Source organism: Lathyrus oleraceus, chromosome 1, assembly GCF_024323335.1.
Source record: "Lathyrus oleraceus cultivar Zhongwan6 chromosome 1, CAAS_Psat_ZW6_1.0, whole genome shotgun sequence".
NCBI classification, from domain to species: Eukaryota; Viridiplantae; Streptophyta; class Magnoliopsida; order Fabales; family Fabaceae; genus Lathyrus; species Lathyrus oleraceus.
In genome coordinates, this window is record NC_066579.1 from 269,948,628 (window position 1) to 269,970,101 (window position 21,474).

Genomic DNA, 21,474 nt, shown 5'->3' on the forward strand with positions numbered 1-21,474 from the left:
GTTTATTTTGGTTAGTAAATAATAAAAACAAAGTATGATACAATCAAAAATATGCTTGGTGATCTCTCCCAATGCAAACCCAATAAATTAGGGGTAAGGAGGATGCCAAGGTGTGATCTCAATGCCAATGCATAAGATGAAATATCATGAGGGATCTTAGGGTCAAAATTGGGGTCTTATAGATCAAAGATGAAAATTTTTACTATTTGATGAGTTGTGAAATGTGACTGGGGTAGTGGAATTGAGGGAGTGGTAATGTGTAGAAATTGTCTGTACTTTGGTGCAAGATGAATTGTTTTTTTTTGTGAAATTTGAAATTACGTGTACTATTTTGTCTTTTGTAAAATTTGGGCGAAATTTTGAAATTTCTTTTGGTATGTTAACTTTTTCACACTGCATTAACTTGAAGGAGAAGAGCGATCCAAAATGCAGCGGAATTTAAAATTTCTCCTTTAGTGATCCTTACGAATGGGCATGATCAGTGATAGAATCGTTACCTCTTGTGGCGATTGTAACCTTTTGATGCAGATCTACGGAGCGATCACGAACGTTGAACGATGACAACGCCTCTACTCAGTCCACATGAACGGATTTCTTCAATCTCAGTGCTAGCTGCTACGAATGAAGGCTTTGAGTGAGTATGTGTGTGTGTGTGTGTGTGTGTGTGTGTGTGTGTGTGTGTGTGTGTGTGTGTGTGTGTGTGTGTGTGTGTGTGTGTGTGTGTGTTGTGAGAGAGAGAGAGAGAGAGAGAGAGAAACGAAATTACAACTGCACAAATGCTTCTACACAAGGGTTCTATTTATAGAACCACTTGTGTGGGCTGCAAGCTAAAAAAGGCCCACTCAAGTGTATGTGGCCCATATCTTATAATATGCTAAAATCACATAAGTGCATGGTACCTTACCATATTTCGTATTCTACTTAAGTACACTATACCTTACGATGTTCTACAATTCACTTAAGTGCACCGTACATTACGGTATTCCTTAGTTACTCTATCTCTCATCAATCCGTCCTTTTGTGTGTGACCCTGTAGGTTTTGCGGCATTGGTAGTTATATTAAATCACGTATTTAACATAATAAATAATGAGCGGTATCTAGCAACACATCACTGCTACCCAAGACACGAAAATGTCATGTGATCTGACAAATCCTTTTATGATAATACTTATGTGTATAATTACCCTTTTGCCCTTATGTCTATATTGAACACAAGGCATAGACCGTGACATCCTTGTCCAGTTCAATATTGGGCCCATAGACATTTATCCTGTTACGCAGGATGGGTAAATTCCATCTAGGTCACTCATGTCCCTTAGCATGCTTCGCGGAGTACCCATCAACTGTCTTTATGGTCATCCAGTTACGGACAATGTTTGATCAACAATAAGGCACTCGACTCTACATCTAGGGTCCATAGTGGTTTCAGGTCGAAGGGATACACCATTATCACCATGAGAATAACTTATGACACTTTGCATAACATTCTATATAGTATTCTCATAGCGGGTCAATCCAGTATAAATATTACTCTTAATATTCATACCTATGTTTAAGACTTGATAAATCCTTATCCACGATCCATGAGATGTGATCATCAGTCTATATACATAATAGTCTTAATGCTTTAATGTTATCCCACTTCACAATAAAGCTCAACTATGGATACTTTAAGAATAGTGTTCTTATGTTTAATGTGATCTCATGATTAAGTCACACTTGATACATTAAACGGACTATCTATTCTAGGGACTTTATTAGACAAACATAATAAAGAAAAAACCTTTTATTATTAATAAATAATTCGATACAAGTACCAAAAATATTGGCCTCTAGGGTTTACACCAACATAACTAAACTTGTTCTTCCTTTTCTATCATAAAACAATATTAAATCAATTTCTTGTGTTTGACTTGAACCTTTATGATGTTGATGTTTCTTAATATGACTTTGATACATGGACTTGGGATTGAAAAATATTTTTTTTGTTAGGTCCTCTTGGATGAATGGCCAAGGCATGGTGATAATATGAGTTGGAGGCACAAAGATGGTTCCAAAGTGACATAGCATGGAACTCCTGGGATGGCATGGAAAGCTTGGTGATGAAGAACAACACCATTGGAAACTTGGATACCAAGTCTTATAACTCCTTAGGTTTAGGACCTTCTTAGGATTTCTCTTTGAATTTTGTTCTATGTAACCATAAATCAACATGTAATAGAAACTATTAAAGTAAATGTGCAATGTTACTATTTTTACAACTTTGAAACCTTTTTTTAGTAATGCAATGAAAATTATGAAACATCTTTGAGTTATGCAACACCAACTTTGAATTACAAAATATCAATTGTTGATCCCTTTTTTATGTTATTGACCTATGTATTAATGATTACTTAATGACCAAATGAAATGGTCATTGAACAAGGGATGTAGATGAATGAAATACAATTGGATGAAATGTAAATGAATGACCTTTAGAGGGAAAGTTTTAGGGTATGAGAGTTTCCCATATTTAAATATCTTTACCAGATAGCATGAGTGATGGTAATCTTCATGGAATCAGGGTGACAGATATTGAAATACAGAAGACCCAAATTTTGTCCCTAGATGTAATGACATGATATTCTATGAGTTGAAGGACTTATTTATTTATTTTGTTTGCTAGGGGTAAGATGTGAGATGAACCCGAACATGATGTTTTATAATGGATGAAGAATGAACTGTGGACCTGTGGGGAAAATGGAGACATATGGTAATAAGGATCCATGATAAAGACTCACTGAGGATAACAATCTCCTGGAGAAAAGACACTAGGGGGAATATTCATAAGTGGGGGTTGCCAACTGGTTAGATATGACAAACATACACCTTGGAATATACCTGATAATCTAGGAGTTTTGGAGATTTCTAACAAGAAATTCACCCCACACAAAGTTCTAGAGTTTTCTAACAAGAAAAGCATAGCCACTATAAGGGTGAGCCCATGTTTTCTTTTTTCTTGGACTCCTGGTCCTAAGCCCGTTATAAGGTGGACTCACGTGTTCTTCCTTCTTTGGACCATGAGGTAATCCAGGTTTTTGAGTTCTTTCGCCCCCTGGAGTGCAGCACCCTAATCACTCGGGACCATGAAGACGATAATGGAGTGGAAGAGTACTTAGGTAAGAGTAAATACTTTTTATCGGGGTTCTCTTTGTATGGACGTGCTCTAACGGTTTATCACATGCATGCTAAATGGTAGTGGTTCCTCTTAATAAAAGACAAGAGCGCTTGGTAAAAATACAGGCAGTTGAGCATCGAGTGATGCATTTTTTTCGTTGCCCTTTTGATGCTCCGGGGGCGGCATAAGGTGAAACTTCTTGGGCGCTAGAGATCCTCCCTCCAAACGTTTCTAAGAGAGAAAAGGGATTTTTTGTTCCTGGTGAAGACCAAGGAGCGGGTGTTGGGGCGGAGAGACTAGTGGATGCTCAACCTCCCCCAGAGCCCTCTTTGTGGAATAACTCTGCTTTTGACTTTGTGGCTTTCGTTGATCATTTCTTTTCTGTCCCCAAGAGCTTCCCTGACGACTACCATATGCTTTTCACCATGTCTCCCTCCTGACTGTCAACTTTATCAGAGGCCTAACTGGTAAGGTTCTTTTTGGTGGAAAAAGTGCTAAGGGAGAAGCGTTTTGAGACCCTAGGGAGAATGCATCCCAGGGTATCTAATCTGACAAACTAAAGAGAGTTTTACCCTGACTAAGCTAACAAACCATTTAGAGATTTCTATGGCTTATCTTAATAACCAAACAAAACTTTTTCGGCAAAGTTCCATAAACCAAAACAAAGATTTTATGTCTGGTTCATCCCACAAACCAAACTCGATTTCCAAAGAGTATCGCACTCATGAGAAAAAACAACAACACAACTAATACAATTTATTCCTTACAAATAATGTTTTATTCAAAAGAACCGATGCAACTTAAGTAAAAGAAAGATATTTTCTAGAGAGAGAAAGAGAAAAACTAGAGAGAGAAATTTCAAATAAAATGTAAAGTTTGGGAAAATGGTATGAAATGAAGAGGAGGAGACCCTCCAAAAAAGTAAAAGATCCATGGGTAAAATTAAAGTCCCAGTCGATTGGATGATCAATTTTAATCGATTGCCTTTACGCAATATATAGAGATTAGATAGAGAGTCGTTACAAGTTTAAAGATGTTGTCCAAATCCTTGGTTAACCGATTAGGTTTTCTCCAATCGATTGACTTAATGCCCAAATCGATTGGACAATTTTTAAGAATTTATTTCCAATCAATTGACTTAAGGCCCTAATTGATTGAGTAGTTCAAACAACCCTTTAAAATAAGAAAGGAAATTTATTAATCACTTAACTTGTCCTTGAAAATATTTTTTAAGAGTTAAAAGAGATTAACAATATTTTTAAGTGTGTGTATGAGTTCTCTTAATACCTAAAAGTTACTTTCTTACTTTTACAAAACTATGGTCACTAAGACAGACACGACATGACGAACTTGTCAAACAAGCCAATCATATAAACACTTTCTTGAATCATCTTAGAGATGAGGTTTAAGATATTTTCATGTTGAATGTATTCATCGGAGAGTTGAAAGCTATTGTCACCATCTTTAACAATTATATTTATCGTCATCAAAACTTTAGAAAGTATTTTTTGCAAGATTATGAACTATATACATGCAAACACATAGATCTACATTCTCCCCCTTAGAGAGATGGTGATATATATATATATATATATATATATATATATATATATGTGTGTGTGTGTGTGTGTGTGTGTGTGTGTGCGCGCGCGCGCGCGCATGCGTACGTACGTGCGTGCGTGTGTGTGTGTGGAGTTATTAAACTCCAACTCAATTAAGTAGAAGTAAACTTTACCCCCTTAAAAATCTTTATATATATATATAACTGGGGATCAACTTACTTTAAATTTGTTGGTGCACAAGGTGATAAGAGATGAACAATGGAAATAAGAGAGACAAGAGAGAATAATAACAAACTTCCACTACTCTAAAACGGTTGCAGCAAACGCACACACACACACACTGCTCTGTTACACTACCCATATTGCAAAAAGGAATAATGATATTATTGTTCACACCACTCACTTGCTTAAATATAAGTGAGATTTAAGTAGAAATACTAATATACCCTCTAACAAACTTTGTCTACAAGTTACTGAAAATGAATTAATTCTAACACCATCCCTTAATTCATATTCCGCTTAACCAAAACTAAAAATACCAATTCCAATCCTCAAGTGGAGAAATTGTTAGTCTTGATCGCCTTCGTCAAAACAACTGCCAGCTGCTCCTGGATGCTACAGTGCACAACTTCTAGTACTCCATTCTGAACCTGATTTCTCAGAAAGTGACACTTAGTCTCAATATGCTTGCTTCTCCCATGTAGCACTGGGCTCTTGGCAAGATTGATTGCATACTTGTTATCAATCATCAGCTTCAGAGGCTTGTTTACTTTGATCTTCAGATCCTGCAATAAATTCAGAAGCCACACAGCTTGACATGCAGTCACATCACCTGCAATATATTCTACTTTACAGGTTGACAAAGCAACAACTGGGTACTTCTTGGAACACCAAGAAATATGACTTCCAAGAAACTTAAAAAAGTATTTTGAAGTACTTCTTTTGTCAACTCTGTCTCCACACCAATCAGAATATGAGTAACTCAGTAGTTCTGAGTCAGTTTCAACACCAAAAGGGAACAAAACTCCATACTTCAGATTTCCCTTTATATACCTTAGAATTCTGACAGGAGCTTGGTAATGAGGCCACTTCGGTTTACTCATAAACCTACTCACCATTCCAAGTGCATAGAAAATATCAGGTATGGTATTACACAAATACCTCAGAGAACCTACCAACTGCTTGAACGTTATCACATCACCATCATCACCATCAGAATCAGAATCCAATTTTTGATTTGTAGCAGCAGGCGTGACAACAACTTTACAATTCAGCAGCTCAAATCTCTTCAAAAGCTCAAGTTCTTCTTTTATGGCCTTCAGCTAGACTTTCTTCTTGATAGCTTCTTCCGTACTTACGGGTTCAGAGTCTAATAACATGGCACATTGAATAACTTCCCCTTCATAATCTATTTCAATGTCTTGCAGCATGTCAAACTCTGCAAACCTTCTCGGAATGTTTCTGATTCTTTGTGGCCTCTGAACTTGTTCAGAACCTTCTGATTCTGAAACAGTATCAGATGTTAGAACTCCAGAAGTACCGACTTCAGAAGCATGACCACCTTCAGAATCTGGAATATTCTCAGAATTTGGACTACCACCAGAATTTGAATCACCGTCAGAATTTGGATCACTAGAATCTCAATCACCATCAGAATCTAGATCAGAATCAGATTCTTCCTTAGAGTCAATCTAACCTTCTGACTCTGACTCACTCTCAGAATCATTTTTAGGCTCCGACACATCTTCAGAATCATAATCAATATCTTTAGAAGTTCTTCCTTTAGAAACTCCACCTACAGAAGCTCCATTTCCAGAGATTGGATTACCTATAGATTCTAGATCATCATCAAAATCTGGATCAGAATAAGATTCACCTTCAGAGTCAGACTCTCCTTTAGAGTCTTCTTCATATTCATAGTCACCTTTAGGCTTATTTTCTGATTTTGAATCACCTTCAAAGGAAGAATCCTCTTCAAAGGCAACTTCTCCTTCAACTTCAGAGTCATCTTCTGACTTAACTTCAACTTTAGAGTCATCTTCTGACTCTGAATCAGCTTCAGAACCCTCAAAGACTGATTCTTATTCAGAACCTTCAAATTCTGACTCATCTTCAAAACCTTCATATTCTGAATCATCTTCTAATTCTTACTCATATTCAGAATCATACTCGACTTCAGATTTAGAATCATCTTTTAACTCTGACTCATATTCAAAGTCTCCTTCAGAATCAAAAATCGTCAATTGCACAGGTTCATCATCATCAAATTCATAAGACATCAATAGCACAGGTTCATCATCAGAATCTCATCTGGCTATGTTTGCTTCTTCTGACTTCCTTTCTTTGTTTGACCAATAGTCCTTAGTAAAGTGGCCAAACCTATTACAACAATGACATTAAACCATTCTTTTGTCAAGCTTCTCCCTTCCCTTCTGATGTTTTTTTCTCATCAGAATAAGAGGCTTCTAACTCATGAGACCTTCCATGTCTTTTCTTGGCTTCTGACCAAGACTGCTTCTGATCTTTTTTGACAAAAGAAGCTTTTAAATCCTGATTTACCTCTCTCTCAGAGGTTCTTTCATTCAGACGCAACTTTTGCGCCTCTAAACTGTTTTGCAACTCTTCTATTCTCATGGTGCTCAGATCCTTAGAATGTTCAATTGTTACAACGATGTAATTAAAATGAGGAGTAAGAGATCTAAGTACCTTCTCAATGATGCTTTCTTCAGAGAGAGTTTTTCCACACGACTTCATATCATTTGTGATCAGAATCACTCTAGAGATGTAGTTAGGTACCTTCTCATTGTTCTTCATGTTGAGATTTTCATACTACTTACATAGACACTGAAGCTTCACATTTTTCACTGATGCATCACCGCTGCAGCACTACACCAGTGTGTCCCACGCAGCTTTCGCCGTCGTCGAATCAACGATTTTCTTAAACACGTTCACATCCACACACTGATGGATGTAGAACAACGCCTCCTGATCCTTCTTCCTTAGATCATGTTGAGCATTTCTCTGTGCATTCGTTGCATTTTTTGGAAGTGCAGCGTAACCTTCATTGACGAGATCAAGAACATCTTGAGCTCCAAACAACACGCGCATCTGAATCATCAAACGATTCTAGTTCTTGCCATCAAACACTAGAATTGGTACTCAAATTACAGTTTTCGTTCATCTTCAACCGTGTGCAATACACTCATATCTCACCTAAACACAGTGTTTCCCAATCCCTCATAATAAAGATATGTGATTCTGTTACGATTCTAATCAGAAATTCAAAACGAATTCTCCGAACATAAATCAATCACACAATGCCTCACCGTTTCACTCGTGTTTCCCGTGGTATTTCCTTGTGGATTTGAACCGGTGCTCTAGATACCAATTGTTGGTGCACAAGGTGATAAAGATGAACAATAGAAATAAGAGAGAGAATAGAGAATAATAACAAACTTTCACTACTCTAAAATGGTTACATCAAACGCACACACACTGCTCTGCTACACTACACAGATTGCAAAAAAGAATAATGATATTATTGTTCACACCACTCACTTGCTTAAATACAACTGGGACTTAAGTAGAAATACTAAAATACCATCTAACAAATTTTGTCTACAAGTTACTGAAAATGAATTAATTCTAACAAAATCATATCCTTTGAATTGAATATAATCTAATGGTTAAATTAACTTTTTTACTTAATTAACCATTAGATTAGATTCAATTCAAAGACTATGATTTGGAGTAAGTTAAAAAAACTTACTCTTGGAGTAAGTTGAACCTTACTATATATATATATATATATATATATATATATATATATATATATATATATATATATATATATATATATATATATATATATATATATATATATATATATATATATATATATATATATATATATATATATATATATATATATATATATTTTAAGTTTATTTTTAAAAAATGTGTGTAATTTATCTAAAATCAGTGAAAATTAGCCATCTTACTAAATTTACAAATGGAGTATAAAAACTAGTTACCACTTATAAATTTATTCAAATGCAAAATAGGCATTCCCACTAGTTGAAATTCATGAGTCACACCAAATTATGTGAATCACTAAAATTTTGTTAAATTGAAATGAATAGTTATCAATTGAACAAGGTGTGGTAGAATGCATATTTAGAAAGCGTGCTGTTAATATAAATTTTTTAAACTTTAATGCAGAGAAAGAATAAGTAAAGGGAAGACTATATGCTGAAGCCGGTTATGAAGATAAGCTTCCATCCACGCTAATTTTACTTCCTTCAACTTAATGTAATCAGCTAAGCAAGAATTGATTGATATATTTTATGTACAAAGTTGAAATTTCAACCATGTGCCAGTATATATTACATAGACAGATATTTTGACATCAAAAAGTTACAGTATATTCTCAATTTATATAGAATAAAAGGGGATGAAATGCACTTTATGTTTGACTAGGGATTACATTCCCAGAAAAGAATACAAAAAGGGTTTCTTTTTCAATCTCCATTCTACAATCCATAATAATAAATAAACAAATAAATGTAAACCAAAAGATCAATCTTAAAAACTCAGTTCCTCATAAAGAAAACTAAAAGCTCCATAGAGATATCTCTTGATCTTGATAGTCTTGTTCATCAATATATTGATATTCATCATGATACCCAAAACTATGTGTTGGGGACATTAGTGCCATATTCCTCCACATCTCTGGCATGCTCATCTCTCCCTCTTGTTCCGCTTCCATAGAAAACATATTCTGCTCTACTGCATCTTCTTCCAGTTCCATAGAAAATATATTCTGCTCTTCTGTGGTGGTGGCAACTACCGCCGTGTCAATGTCATTAACCGTTAGAGTCTTGTCAACATCATTAGTTGGTAAAGTTTGGTCTGGTCTGAAAGCCTCTGCGGCTTCTGTAGCCGCCTTTTGTATATCTTTTGCCTCAGTACTAGCTGGTTTAGGGAGCCGCCACGTTGAGTCTGCAAAATTGAGACAGGCGTAGCGGCCCCTTAATGCCAGTGCAGCAACATCGTGTGCTCGGGCAGCCATCTCGACAGTAGGAAAAGTCCCTAACCAAATCTTAGTCTTCTTGTTAGGCTCTCTCATTTCACATACCCATTTATTATTGTTTCTTCTCCTTACACCTCTATATACTGGATGGCGAGTCTCCTTGAATTTCTTCCTCCCTGCACGCTTCTTCGGGGTAGTCGCAGCTAACCGAACCTCATGGTTGAAAATTGACATACAATTCGAGCCATATGAATTCTGCAATGAAGTGTCAGAGGAAGAAGAAGAAGAGTTATTTGTAGTAAACATATCCATGTGTCGGAGAGATGGGAAAAAGGTATTGATAGTGAAAGATGGAAGTGAAGGTAAGAGTTACTAGTTATGGAGTTCTAAAGAGGTTATGGTTTTGAATTTTGAGAGAGTAAAGAGTGTGATGTGTTATATATAGAGAAGGTAACAGTGAGAGTGTGTGTTTTGTGTGAGTGAGTTGGATATTTTACATGTATGAAAAAGCCAGCTGGTTTGCCTAGTTGGAAGATTTGTGATTGGTTAGAATTTTGAAAGAGAAAGGGAAACCGATGAGAAAAAAACAAGAGAGAGAAAATATGCGTGTTTGTAAAAATAAATTACTTTATTAAGTGTTTTTATTTGATAAAAAGAATATCCTTCCTCTTTCTAATGTTTTATTATCTCCATACTTAAACATAAAATATTATCTTTGAAAGAATATTGTCTACTTCAATTTTTTTATACAAAAAGTTTATATTTTTAATTTATAAAATGTAAATATAAGTTAAAAGTGAAAAAAAATTGAAAGATTGAATTAAAAATTCACTATTTTACAAAAATTACAAACATTAAATTTTGTATTATGAATCATGTTAACTTCTTTTGTAATAGTTATATCTTATTTTTTTTAAAATTATTTTTGTGAAATTAATGAAAAATTCTTAATTAAATTTTTGTATTTAGTTCATCAATAAGTTTTTGGTTACTATATTCCTCTATAAGTTATTTATGCCTGATAACCTAAAAAAATATTTTAGTTTTAGTTATTTGTGGCTCCTACTTTCAAAAAATAAAAAAGAACAGTAAAATGTAAAAAAGGAAACTTAAGAAAGAAGTATTTAAATTCCGAAAAAAAATAAACTTCTTGTACAGTTATTTATCCCTTCTACTTCTTTCTCGTCATTTTCCTATAAAGCAAACGCGTAATTTGTGAGAAATACTATTCTTCTTTCCACTCATTTTCTTTCAGAGCGCGTTAAGTAATGAGTTCACTTTTCAGTTTTTTATCGCTTCTGTTTCCTTCTCCGTGTTTTATCTTAAAGCAAACACGTGATTTATGAGATAATTTCTTATTCAATCCATTCAATTTCTTTCTCAGTAAGTACTGAGCCCCCTTTCAGTTCCTTGTCGCTTCTATCGCGACATTTTCCCTTAAAGCAAACACGGTCTATACGTGAAAAACTTTTCTTCCTTCCACGTGTATGCAACGCTTTTAACATGAGCAGTTTCACTTTCACTTTTTCACTTTTCACCTTTCACATTTTCTTCTTCCATTTTCTTATATTATTATTTATAACCAGAATTTTTTACGACGGAACCACCGCGCCGGAACTCTCCTCCGCCGTCATATTCTTCTCCTAGAAAGATTAGTCTCTTATTCCTTTATTTTGTTCGATTCATGCCTCAAACCTATAATTCCCTAATTTCTATGTCTGTGCCTCAAAATCAATAGAAATTATGTGTGATTTATTTGAAAAATCCCAATCTCTCTTCTTTCGGAAAAAGAAAACCTAACTCTGATGGATTGATTATACTTGTAATTCATTTCAATTTTGAATTTATCTCAATTCTTATTGTGTATGGTGTTTAATTTCTGATTTAGTTTTTTTTGTGTTGGTGGATTATTGTGTTATTGTTTGGATTACTGATCACCCTCCCCCTATGCTTTCCGTTAGCTTCACTACCTTAGGCGGCTTCTTCGCCTGTTCGAATTCGGGAGAGCCGTGATATCAATCTTGCAGTTGCAGTTGTAATGCAAAATTGGGAAATTTAAGGTGAGAGAATAAATTTTTTGTTTGTATGTATGCCTAGGGTTTAATTATAACTAAATCTTAACTTGCATTTACTTGCAATTGCAACTGAATTAATGTTATTTTACTGTATGTGACTGGTTACTTGGAATTGTATAATTGTATCTCTTGAGTTATTTGGACCGTAGTTGGTTTGATCTGTTTGAAAACTAGGTCCATTGCCGTCTTACGATGAAGTTTAGCATGTAAACCTAAGTTCTCTAAGTAGTTAAGGACTTTTATTTTATCTGCATGTGTATTCCGACATCAATCCTGCCTATGTTAGTTTACTATGCATAGCCAGTCTCAAGCTTAGATAAGAGGACAGGGTTGTGTTAGGCAGTCGACTGAAATCATAAAACTTTGTCGAATCTCTATAAGATGAATCAACTACGAAATAATGTGAATATTAGGTTGTTGGCCGTATGCAACCCACTCTATGGCTCTAGTACAAAAGTCTTGGATGGAACATTATGGCAAAAGTTGATTTATGTAATCGGCCCCACTTAGTAGGCTATGGCTTGGTTGATGTCGTTGTTATGTGTATTCAGAGATCGACCGAAAGGGTTGGAACTAGGTTCTAAAATTAGTGTGAATAATACTCTTGTGTTGGATCAGATAAATTGTGACATAATGATTTATCCCTTTATATGTTTTTAATTGGTTAGTGAATTGGGTGCGGTAAGTGCTATCTTATTATAGTTATAAGGAAGGGAAATGTAACCTTGTTAGATAAAATACGTAAATATTATCGAGCAGTTTTCAGTTTAAAATGTCATACGACTCGATCTGGTTCAACCTACAATACATGAATTTATGTTGCTTCCTTTTAAATCAGAACAATTGAACTATTGATCATTAGACAAGTATCCTTTTAACCTACGAGCTTGTTCGTACTTTAGAATATAGAACAATATATACTATCTTGGCAGAACCCTTCAATCAAACCTTATTGTAGTGTTTCTTTCTTGTCCTTCATAGATTCTCATCCTAAATCCTTTATTAATTTCAGGCATGGAGACACTGGTCTTGGTCATTGCATTATCGGAAACTTGGTGAGTCCGATCTTGATAGTTTCAAATAAGTAAAGTGTGATTATCATTCATGATAAACGATATTGATAAAACAACAATGTTGTTTATGTTAGAAGAGTAAACATGGTTCCGTGTCATGATATAGAAATTGGATATGACATTTCAAAATGGATATGACATTGTATATACTTACACATGCTAAGTGTACCCCAAAGAGGGGAAGTTGAAGAAGATATTGAAGATTAACTAGATTACATGATTAGTGAGGTTGATTGAGAGTATTTTCAGAAACATGTGTGTAATACTTTGAGCAGTTACAAGAAATTTTCTTCTTATTTGAAACTTTAAGGCAAAAGTTTCACAGAAATGTGTGACTTGTTTAAAGGCATGCTTTCAGAATTTAATACATTGTCATATTGCAATTATGAGGTGCTATGGTATTTTCTAATTAATTCCAAGGTTTAAATGATTGTTTGCAAATATAAATGATGCAAAGAACACAAGATAACATGCAAAGAGATATACTGTGCTGAGAAATTTCACACAATCCAATTGATGATGTGCTGATGGAAAATAAATTAGGTTCTTTGTTTCTAGATTGACAACTGTGGTTGACATAACTACAGCTTAATAATTGTAAATTTAACTAACTAATTATTTTTCATTTATAAGTAACATTTTTTTCTAATATTTATGATTAACATAGTTTAGTGCTTAGTCTTAAATTTTAATTTAGGGGAAATTGTTCTTGTAGTCTCTAAACTAAATTTCAAGGTAATAATTCAGTCTTTCATCTTTTTTTACCTATTTGATTTGATGCTTTATGTTTTAAAATCTTAAACTGATGTTCTTTTTTTCTTTTCACATAATTTTTCAAGAAAACAATAAAGTTCATCCTTTATTTGAAGCTAAGAATAATCATGGGAGAAACACCATATATATACACACTATTCATAATCACCAATTAAATCCTGTCAAAAAAATAATCACCAATTAAATAAATTATAAAGATTAGAGAGAGAGAAATGCAAGTTAAAAATGCAAACGGACAAAGTTTGGGTGACTTTGCCATTTGGTAACTGTTTTTATCTCTCTTAACTAATCATTATCTTTCATTAAAATAATTTTTTTAATCATAAATATATTTTCTATTTACGCTAAAGATGTCAGAGTCACTAATACTCCTAGTAAAGTTACTCAATTCGTTCCGTAAAATGGATAATTTTGCTATGGGAAAACTCCATTTTTAAGGTTTGGTAGTTTTTTTTTTGAGTTATTGTTGAGAATAATTGAAGTCTTTAATAGTTTAGAGTTTTATTAGTAGTTAATAACTAACTCAATTGTTTATTTATAGTTAGTTTCAAGTTTTAAAAACTCTGTACTAATTATGAGTATACTTATAGCTCTATGTGTATCAATAACAACTACTCCTTATCTCATTCAATTACTAATTTTTACACTCTTATTCAATTTTCTATTCTTCTCTCATTCTTCTCCGTCTCATAGTTGTTATCCCCAACAGTTATTACATGAGTTCTATAGAATGGACATGGTTTTGATTTTGGTATATATGTTACTCTCCTAGGTAAATTTTCTTGGATTTGTACCTAATTGTATGGTAAATCATGCGCAAGATTTTGGTGTTGTACGATTCATGTATGTTTTGGTTTTTACTTGTATGTGGAATGATTATAAACAAAAACTATATATATATATATATATATATATATATATATATATATATATATATATATATATATATATATATATATATATATATATATATATATTAAAAGCTTTTTTTAATTGCTACTACCACATATTCAATTGTAAATATATATCCATCTAACTCAACAAATATATGCATATACATGATGTTGAGTTACCTATTTTTTGAAAACTAGAATGTGTCCAGTGTGATTATCATAAAATTGGTCTAAAGATAGACCCATATCTTTTTAGATTTAAAATAAAAAATAGAAAGAAATTTATAATATTAAAAATTGAAGAATAAATATAATATTTTATTTTTTAAAACAACAAATATATTATTAAAATTGATATACAATAACACAAGATGACTAGATATTAGTAGGAATACAACAAGACAAACTACACTCTAAAATGACAAGTCCCCCATTAGTCTAAGAACCGATTTCGCAGCAAAAACCAATAACACCAAAGCTAAAAACTACTTCTAAATGATTATAACCGCAACGGATTTAAAAAACAATGTTCTAAAACAAAACACTAACAAATTAAAGGGAAAACCTCCATAGTGACACCTCAACATCTTGAAGTTCTGCATCATTATAATGAAACTCATTCTCCAAGCTATGTGTAGGAGACAATAGTGCCATATTTCTCAAGGACTCTGGAATGTTCACCTCTTCCTCCTCTTCTTCTTCCATACCAAACATAAGTTGCTCCTCTGGTACGGCGGCTACAGCCGTGTCAGTGTCAATGTCATTGGTTAGTAAAGTCTTATTTGGTCTAAAAGCCTCGGCAGCTTCTGCAGCCGTCTTTTGTATATCTTTTGTCGCGGTACTGGCAGGAACAGGTAGTCGCCATGCCGAGTCTGCAAAGTTGAGACATGCACTGTGACCTCTCAATGCCAATGCCGCGACATCATGGGCTCGGGCTGCCATCTCGACCGTTGGATAGGTCCCTAGCCAAATTTTAGTCTTCTTGTTAGGTTCCCTCATTTCACACACCCACTTATCTAAATTCCTCTTCCTCACACCTCTATATACCGGGTGGCGTGTTTCCTTGAACTTCTTCCTCCCTGCACGCTTCTTCGGTGTACTCTCGGCTAATCTCACTTCCTCGTTGAAAACTGACCTATCATGAGGAATCTCTAAATTTGGCAATGGCGTGTTTGAGGAAGTGTAAGCTTTTGAGGAACTTGGATGTGAAGTGGAGGAGTTGTCATTTGGAAACATGTTAATATGATGAAGACAGTGGAAAAAGTTTTTGATAGTGAAAGAAGTGAAGATAAGAGTTTTGTTTTGGAATTGAGTTGGTGCTAAAGGGAGTGAAGAATAGGGTGTTGTATATATAGGGAACCATGGTTGAAGGAAAGAAGTAAATGTGAAGAGAGTTTGGAAAAGGGAAAGGGAAACTGATGAGGAAAGAGACACTGGAGAGAGAGAGAGAGAAGAGAGTAATAATGTTATCAAAATATCTTAAGAGACCAAATATCTTTTTTATTCCTCGACATACATAACCAAATAAGGTATGTAAAGTATTCATAGGAATAGGCTATTTTATCTCTTATTTCCTTTCTGTCCAAAAAGCTTTGAACTCCTTTTATAAAAAATTTACTATGTTTGTGAGAAAGTAAATAAAGTACTTAATGTTTTATTTTATGAAAATAATATTTGTACTATTATTAATTATAAAATATTAGGTTAAATATGTTTTTAGTCCTCCTAAATGATTCATATTTAATTTTTAGTCTTTTTAAAAAAAAAAATTTTAAAGGTCATACTAAAAATTTTAATTTTAACTTTTGGTTTCTCTTACAAAAACCGTCACTAAAACTGTCATTAATTCAGTTGCTAATTAAAAAATTACTGATAAAATAATCGCTAATTCTGCCGTTAAATTGTAAAAATCGTCGTTAAGTTATAGGAGAGACTAAAAGTTAAAATTATAACTTTTAGAAGGACCATTCTTTCAAGAAAATTTTTGAAAAGACTAAAAGTTGTTTATGAGATATTTAGGAGGATCAAAAATATATTTAATCCTAAAATATTTGTATGATCAATAAATTATAGGGGCATATAGTCTTTAATATTTTTAAAATTTATTAAATAGTTAGTGTATATGATCTATGGTCAGAAATTGAATTCTAGACCAACCATTTATATTTATTTAATTCAATTGACATATATCAATTAATCTATTTCATCATCTCGACAAAATTTATTGATTATTTAATAAATTATAAAAACAAATTATTCCTATATTAAAGGTAGAATGAGTATTATTTATAGATATATTTTATGTGATCCATAACACTTTGTACCATTATATATATATATATATATATATATATATATATATATATATATATATATATATATATATATATATATATATATATATATATATATATATATATATATATATATATATATATATATATATATATATATATATATATATATATATATATATATATATATATATATATATTATATATATATATATATATATATATATATATATATATATATATATTTTCTCAAGTAAATGAAAAATTATTACTTTATATGAAAATTATTGCATTGGTTTTTTGTCTATTTTTTAAAATGAAGGTTAATTTATAAAAAAAAATATAAACTAAGACATATATTTCATATTTAATATAAGTCTTTTAATGCTCAAATAATAGAAAAAATTAAAGGTAATGCACCGTCGGTGTAAAGAAATATTATACTAACATTCAATCAAAATATTTTATATTATTAAATTATAACAGTATTTTAAAAATGAGATTAATTGAAATACACTGTCAGTGTAAAAGGGTTTTACACCATCAGTTAATTATAGACGTTGGATATTAAAAGAAGTTTGACTTTTATTTTAAAAATCTATAAAATAATACAAACGGGTGATGGTGATGAACCGACGGTGTAAAACTTTTTACACTAACAGTGTATAGTAATTAATCTCTTTAAAAATAAAAATGTGATGTGATGGAATATAGGAATGCATAATTTTTTTTCTCATGATGAGACATTATATTCAATGTTCAATATATATAGTTGTGCAGAAATCCGCTACATTTGATTTACAGTAAAATTCCACTAAATTACTTTACCAAAACAAAGTATACAATATGTGATTTTGGAATTTTGTTTGTATCAAAAGTAATGTAGTAGCTAACTTGCGCCATCATTATTATTTACAACTGAGTTAACTCGGTAATTTTATTTTTCCTTTTCTTAAGCTTAACTTCGCGCGTGGGGAAAGGGATGCATGCTTTAATTATGCCCAAGGAAAATTAAATTTCTGTGTAACTATAACAGCCACATGTTTTAGTAGTCAATTTTTAGTTTATTTGTTTTTCTTTATTTTTATTTCGAATAATTTTTTAGATATGGAGTATTTGAATTTTTTTTTAAATAATCACTAATTTCAATTTAAATTTCTAAATTTTTTTTTCAAAAAATATATTGAAATATCCACCTTTTATAACGGATGCGTCAGTTGCATCTAATAAAACTATAGAGGAAGCGTTAGTAGTCTTGGCGCATGCATGCAAAACCAATGCATGTAGGCGCCACGTGTATGTGTGTATGTGTGTGTGCGTCATATGCATGGATGCATGTTTTGGTTTGCTACTTCTATAAATACCACTCTCGCATCTCCCATTTTATTTCACATCACATAATTTCTTACACTCTTCCATTTTCCTCCAATTTCTTCAATCACTTCCATTTTCTTTCAATTTCTTCAATCATCTTCAATTTTGTTTTCCTTAATCATGTCTGAATACATTCACAAGAGAAATGCAGATTTAATCTTTTCAGCAATCGCACCTCCGTTAAAGATTCGACTTTGGAATATAGATTCTTTTGGACGCCTTAATCGGATGTTGGACCATTGGTTAGAAGGAGAAATTGCAGATGGGGAAAGAATTAGAAGAATTCAATGGCTTGAGTCCACGTTCAACCAAAATGGAGAAGTGCGTGAATGGGTGGATAGTAAGACTGACAGAGACGTTCGCAGGATGATGCATAATATGTTCAAAATTGTTTTGATGGTTGTAATCACTTAGTTATAGTAATGTTATTTTAATTGTTGTAGTTGTTTGTGTTGTTGTTTATGTGTTGCTTGTGTGTTGAATGTGTTTTATTTGTTTGTGATGGTATTTCCTCACAAAGTTAGCATATGAAATAAATTTTATTTTTAATATAAAGCAAAAGAGATACATGTAAAATTATCTTGTTGTGCTTGTTCCAACACTAGGACAGTTAGTACGATTGTGACCTGGCTGACGACATGAACTACACAATCGGACCATTTTGTTCGCCGTATCCATTTCGGTTCGAATACGGGTGTTGTTTTGGCGTCCCTTTTTCTTTCTTCGCATAACTTCATTGTGCCAGATATTGTCCCCTTGATATTCAGGTCAGTAATCCTCTTTTGCAACAACTGAAAAACTAATTTTGTAAACATTAGATAGGCTTATGACTTTGTAAACGTTAGATAGTAACTATGATGGATCCCTTCGAACCTTTAAACATGAGGCAATGACATAGGAGCAAGGCATACGAAAGGCTTGGAACTTTCTGCAGTCGTACCAACCTCTATCTAGTTCCACTCTGTATTGTCCCATCGACATGCCTTCATTGTGATCCATGGACTCAGTAACATTGTATCAACCTTTAGTACGGTCAAACACCGTGACCACGTGTGTGTTAGCTTTGGGAGCTTCGTGTCTAATGAATTTCATTGAAGCATCGTTGAACAACTGCCCATATTGCAACACTGAACTCCATTTGGAACGTCTGGTCTCAAACAGCGTCCCTAGCCTGAAATATGTTGCCTTCACTAAAGCGGTTATAGGTAGGTTTCCAATTCCTTTGAAGATAGAGTTCATTGATTCCACAAGATTTGTTGTCATGTGGCCCCAACGTTGATCGTTGTCGTATGCCCTAGTCCACTTCTCTAATGGAATATTGTCGATCCACCGTATTGCATCTGCGTTTGACAATATGATGTCTTCGCGGTAGTGTTTGAAATAAGATTTTGTTAATGCGTAATCTGCATTGACAACCTTCTTCTGCAACGTTTTGTCTTTGATTTCCCGCATAAAATTTTGAGCGATATGTCTAATGCATAAGACATGCATCGAGGGAGGATTCTGCCAGCCATTATCAATGTTTTTGTATGCACTCACTATTGAAGGGTGTCGGTGAGAGATCAAACATAAGTTAGGTTGAAGAGAAACGTGCAATCAGATATTTCTTAGGAAAAAACTCCATCCCTCAGTAGTCTCCCCTTCAACTAGGGCAAAGGCGATTGGAAAAATGTTATTGTTGCCATCTTGTGCCACTGCCATCAGTAGCATTCCTTTATATTTCCCTTACAACCATGTACCGTCAATTTGTATAATAGGTTTACAGAAAGAAAAACCTTTTATGCATGGTTGATACGCCCAGAAGAGACAGTGGAATATTCCATTTCCAATAGCATAAGTCTCGTCTGGGGTATACGCCGGTAACGTTTCCAACTTGACAATAGTCCCTGGAGCACACTGTTTAAGAGCCACCAAGTATTTTGGAAGTTGTTTGTAAGACTCCTCCCAATTGCCATACATTTTTTCAACCGCCTTTATCCTGATACAATATGCGAGATTATTATACTCACCTTCAACGACGGATTGCCGCTAATGACTAACAAAATTTCATCACATATTAACTGAGAGCTAAGTTTTTGATGGTCTTGCATTGGGCTCGTGAGCATGCATGTGTGAACTAGACCCATGGATCCAACCTCCCAAGAATCACTCCTCTTCCGGTAAGAAGATGACAACCAGAAAAGGCAATGCTCATTTCGACAATAAATATTGTACCTCATTGCATTAATTCTATCTACTCTGTAATCAGCTGATAGTTCCATGTGATACTTTTTAATAGCTTTTACACAATCTTCTTTTGTGAGAAATATGTCTCCTTCTTCAATGATCCTTCAATTGGCACATAAGGATTGTAAAATATATATGATGAAGGTTCATTGGTACCCAAATTCAAGTTTGTCATGTATTGAGGTGGACAATATACATGACTAGTTGGTAATGACTCCTCTTCTTCTTCATCATTCACCATTGAATCAACCAATAACTCGACTTCTTCTTCTTCCTCATCTATAACATTGACCTCATCTTGTTCGTCATCATCAGTTTCACAAAACACTTGTGATTGATCAATGAACTGAGACACTTATTATTGTTGTGGTAATATATATGTATAACTTTATATCATTGTACCCAGATTTTTAAAACTGACAAACATATGATGAACATCGTCATCATCTCGAATCTTTAACTTATAAAACTTTACCTGGTTGTCTGCAAAGCACACCGGATTTTTATAGATGATTTGGCCCACGGGAGTACACTGTAATTTCTTTTCTATTCTTTGTTTCAGATGTGAAAAATTTGATCATCGATTTATTATAAACTGAGTTACTTCTGTGTTGCAAAAAAAACCGAATAATTGATGCTCAAAGATTTCGCCTTCGGTATGGGCAATGATCATGTAATGTGGTGAGGAAGACATTTTTTAAAATGTAACTTTAGTGTTTCTATTGATCTGTATGGGTACTGATGGTGAATGAATTGATTTGTTATTCGCATGCATTTAAATAGGGTAGACGGTGTACTGATCACGCAATTAATCTACAAAGACAAGAAAATGCAATGCAAAGAATCCATGCAGAGACAAGATAATACAATGCATGCGACTAGACACAAGGAATCTCTGTCCTAAGAATCTCTGCCCTAACACTACAAGCATGTACCTGCACACAAGGAATCTATGCCCTAATAATCCAAGGCAAGCGCTCATTCCAATGGCGTATAAAGTAAGGCATGCGCCC

The 21,474-nt window shown here is 33.6% G+C and overlaps 2 protein-coding genes across 2 annotated transcripts; both read right to left on the reverse strand.

Moving 5' to 3' along the window:
• Positions 1-9,032: 9,032 nt before the first annotated feature.
• On the reverse strand, positions 9,033-10,174 carry LOC127115660 (dehydration-responsive element-binding protein 1A). Its single transcript, XM_051047143.1, has one exon. It carries the CDS (start codon positions 10,062-10,064, stop codon positions 9,333-9,335), a length of 732 nt encoding a protein of 243 aa, XP_050903100.1. The 5' UTR covers positions 10,065-10,174; the 3' UTR covers positions 9,033-9,332.
• A 4,720-nt stretch (positions 10,175-14,894) lies between these two features.
• Positions 14,895-16,012, reverse strand: LOC127115662 (dehydration-responsive element-binding protein 1E-like). The gene has a single exon (XM_051047144.1). The coding sequence runs from the start codon at positions 15,801-15,803 to the stop codon at positions 15,120-15,122; it is 684 nt and encodes a 227-aa protein (XP_050903101.1). The 5' UTR covers positions 15,804-16,012; the 3' UTR covers positions 14,895-15,119.
• Between the last annotated feature and the right edge of the window lie 5,462 nt (positions 16,013-21,474).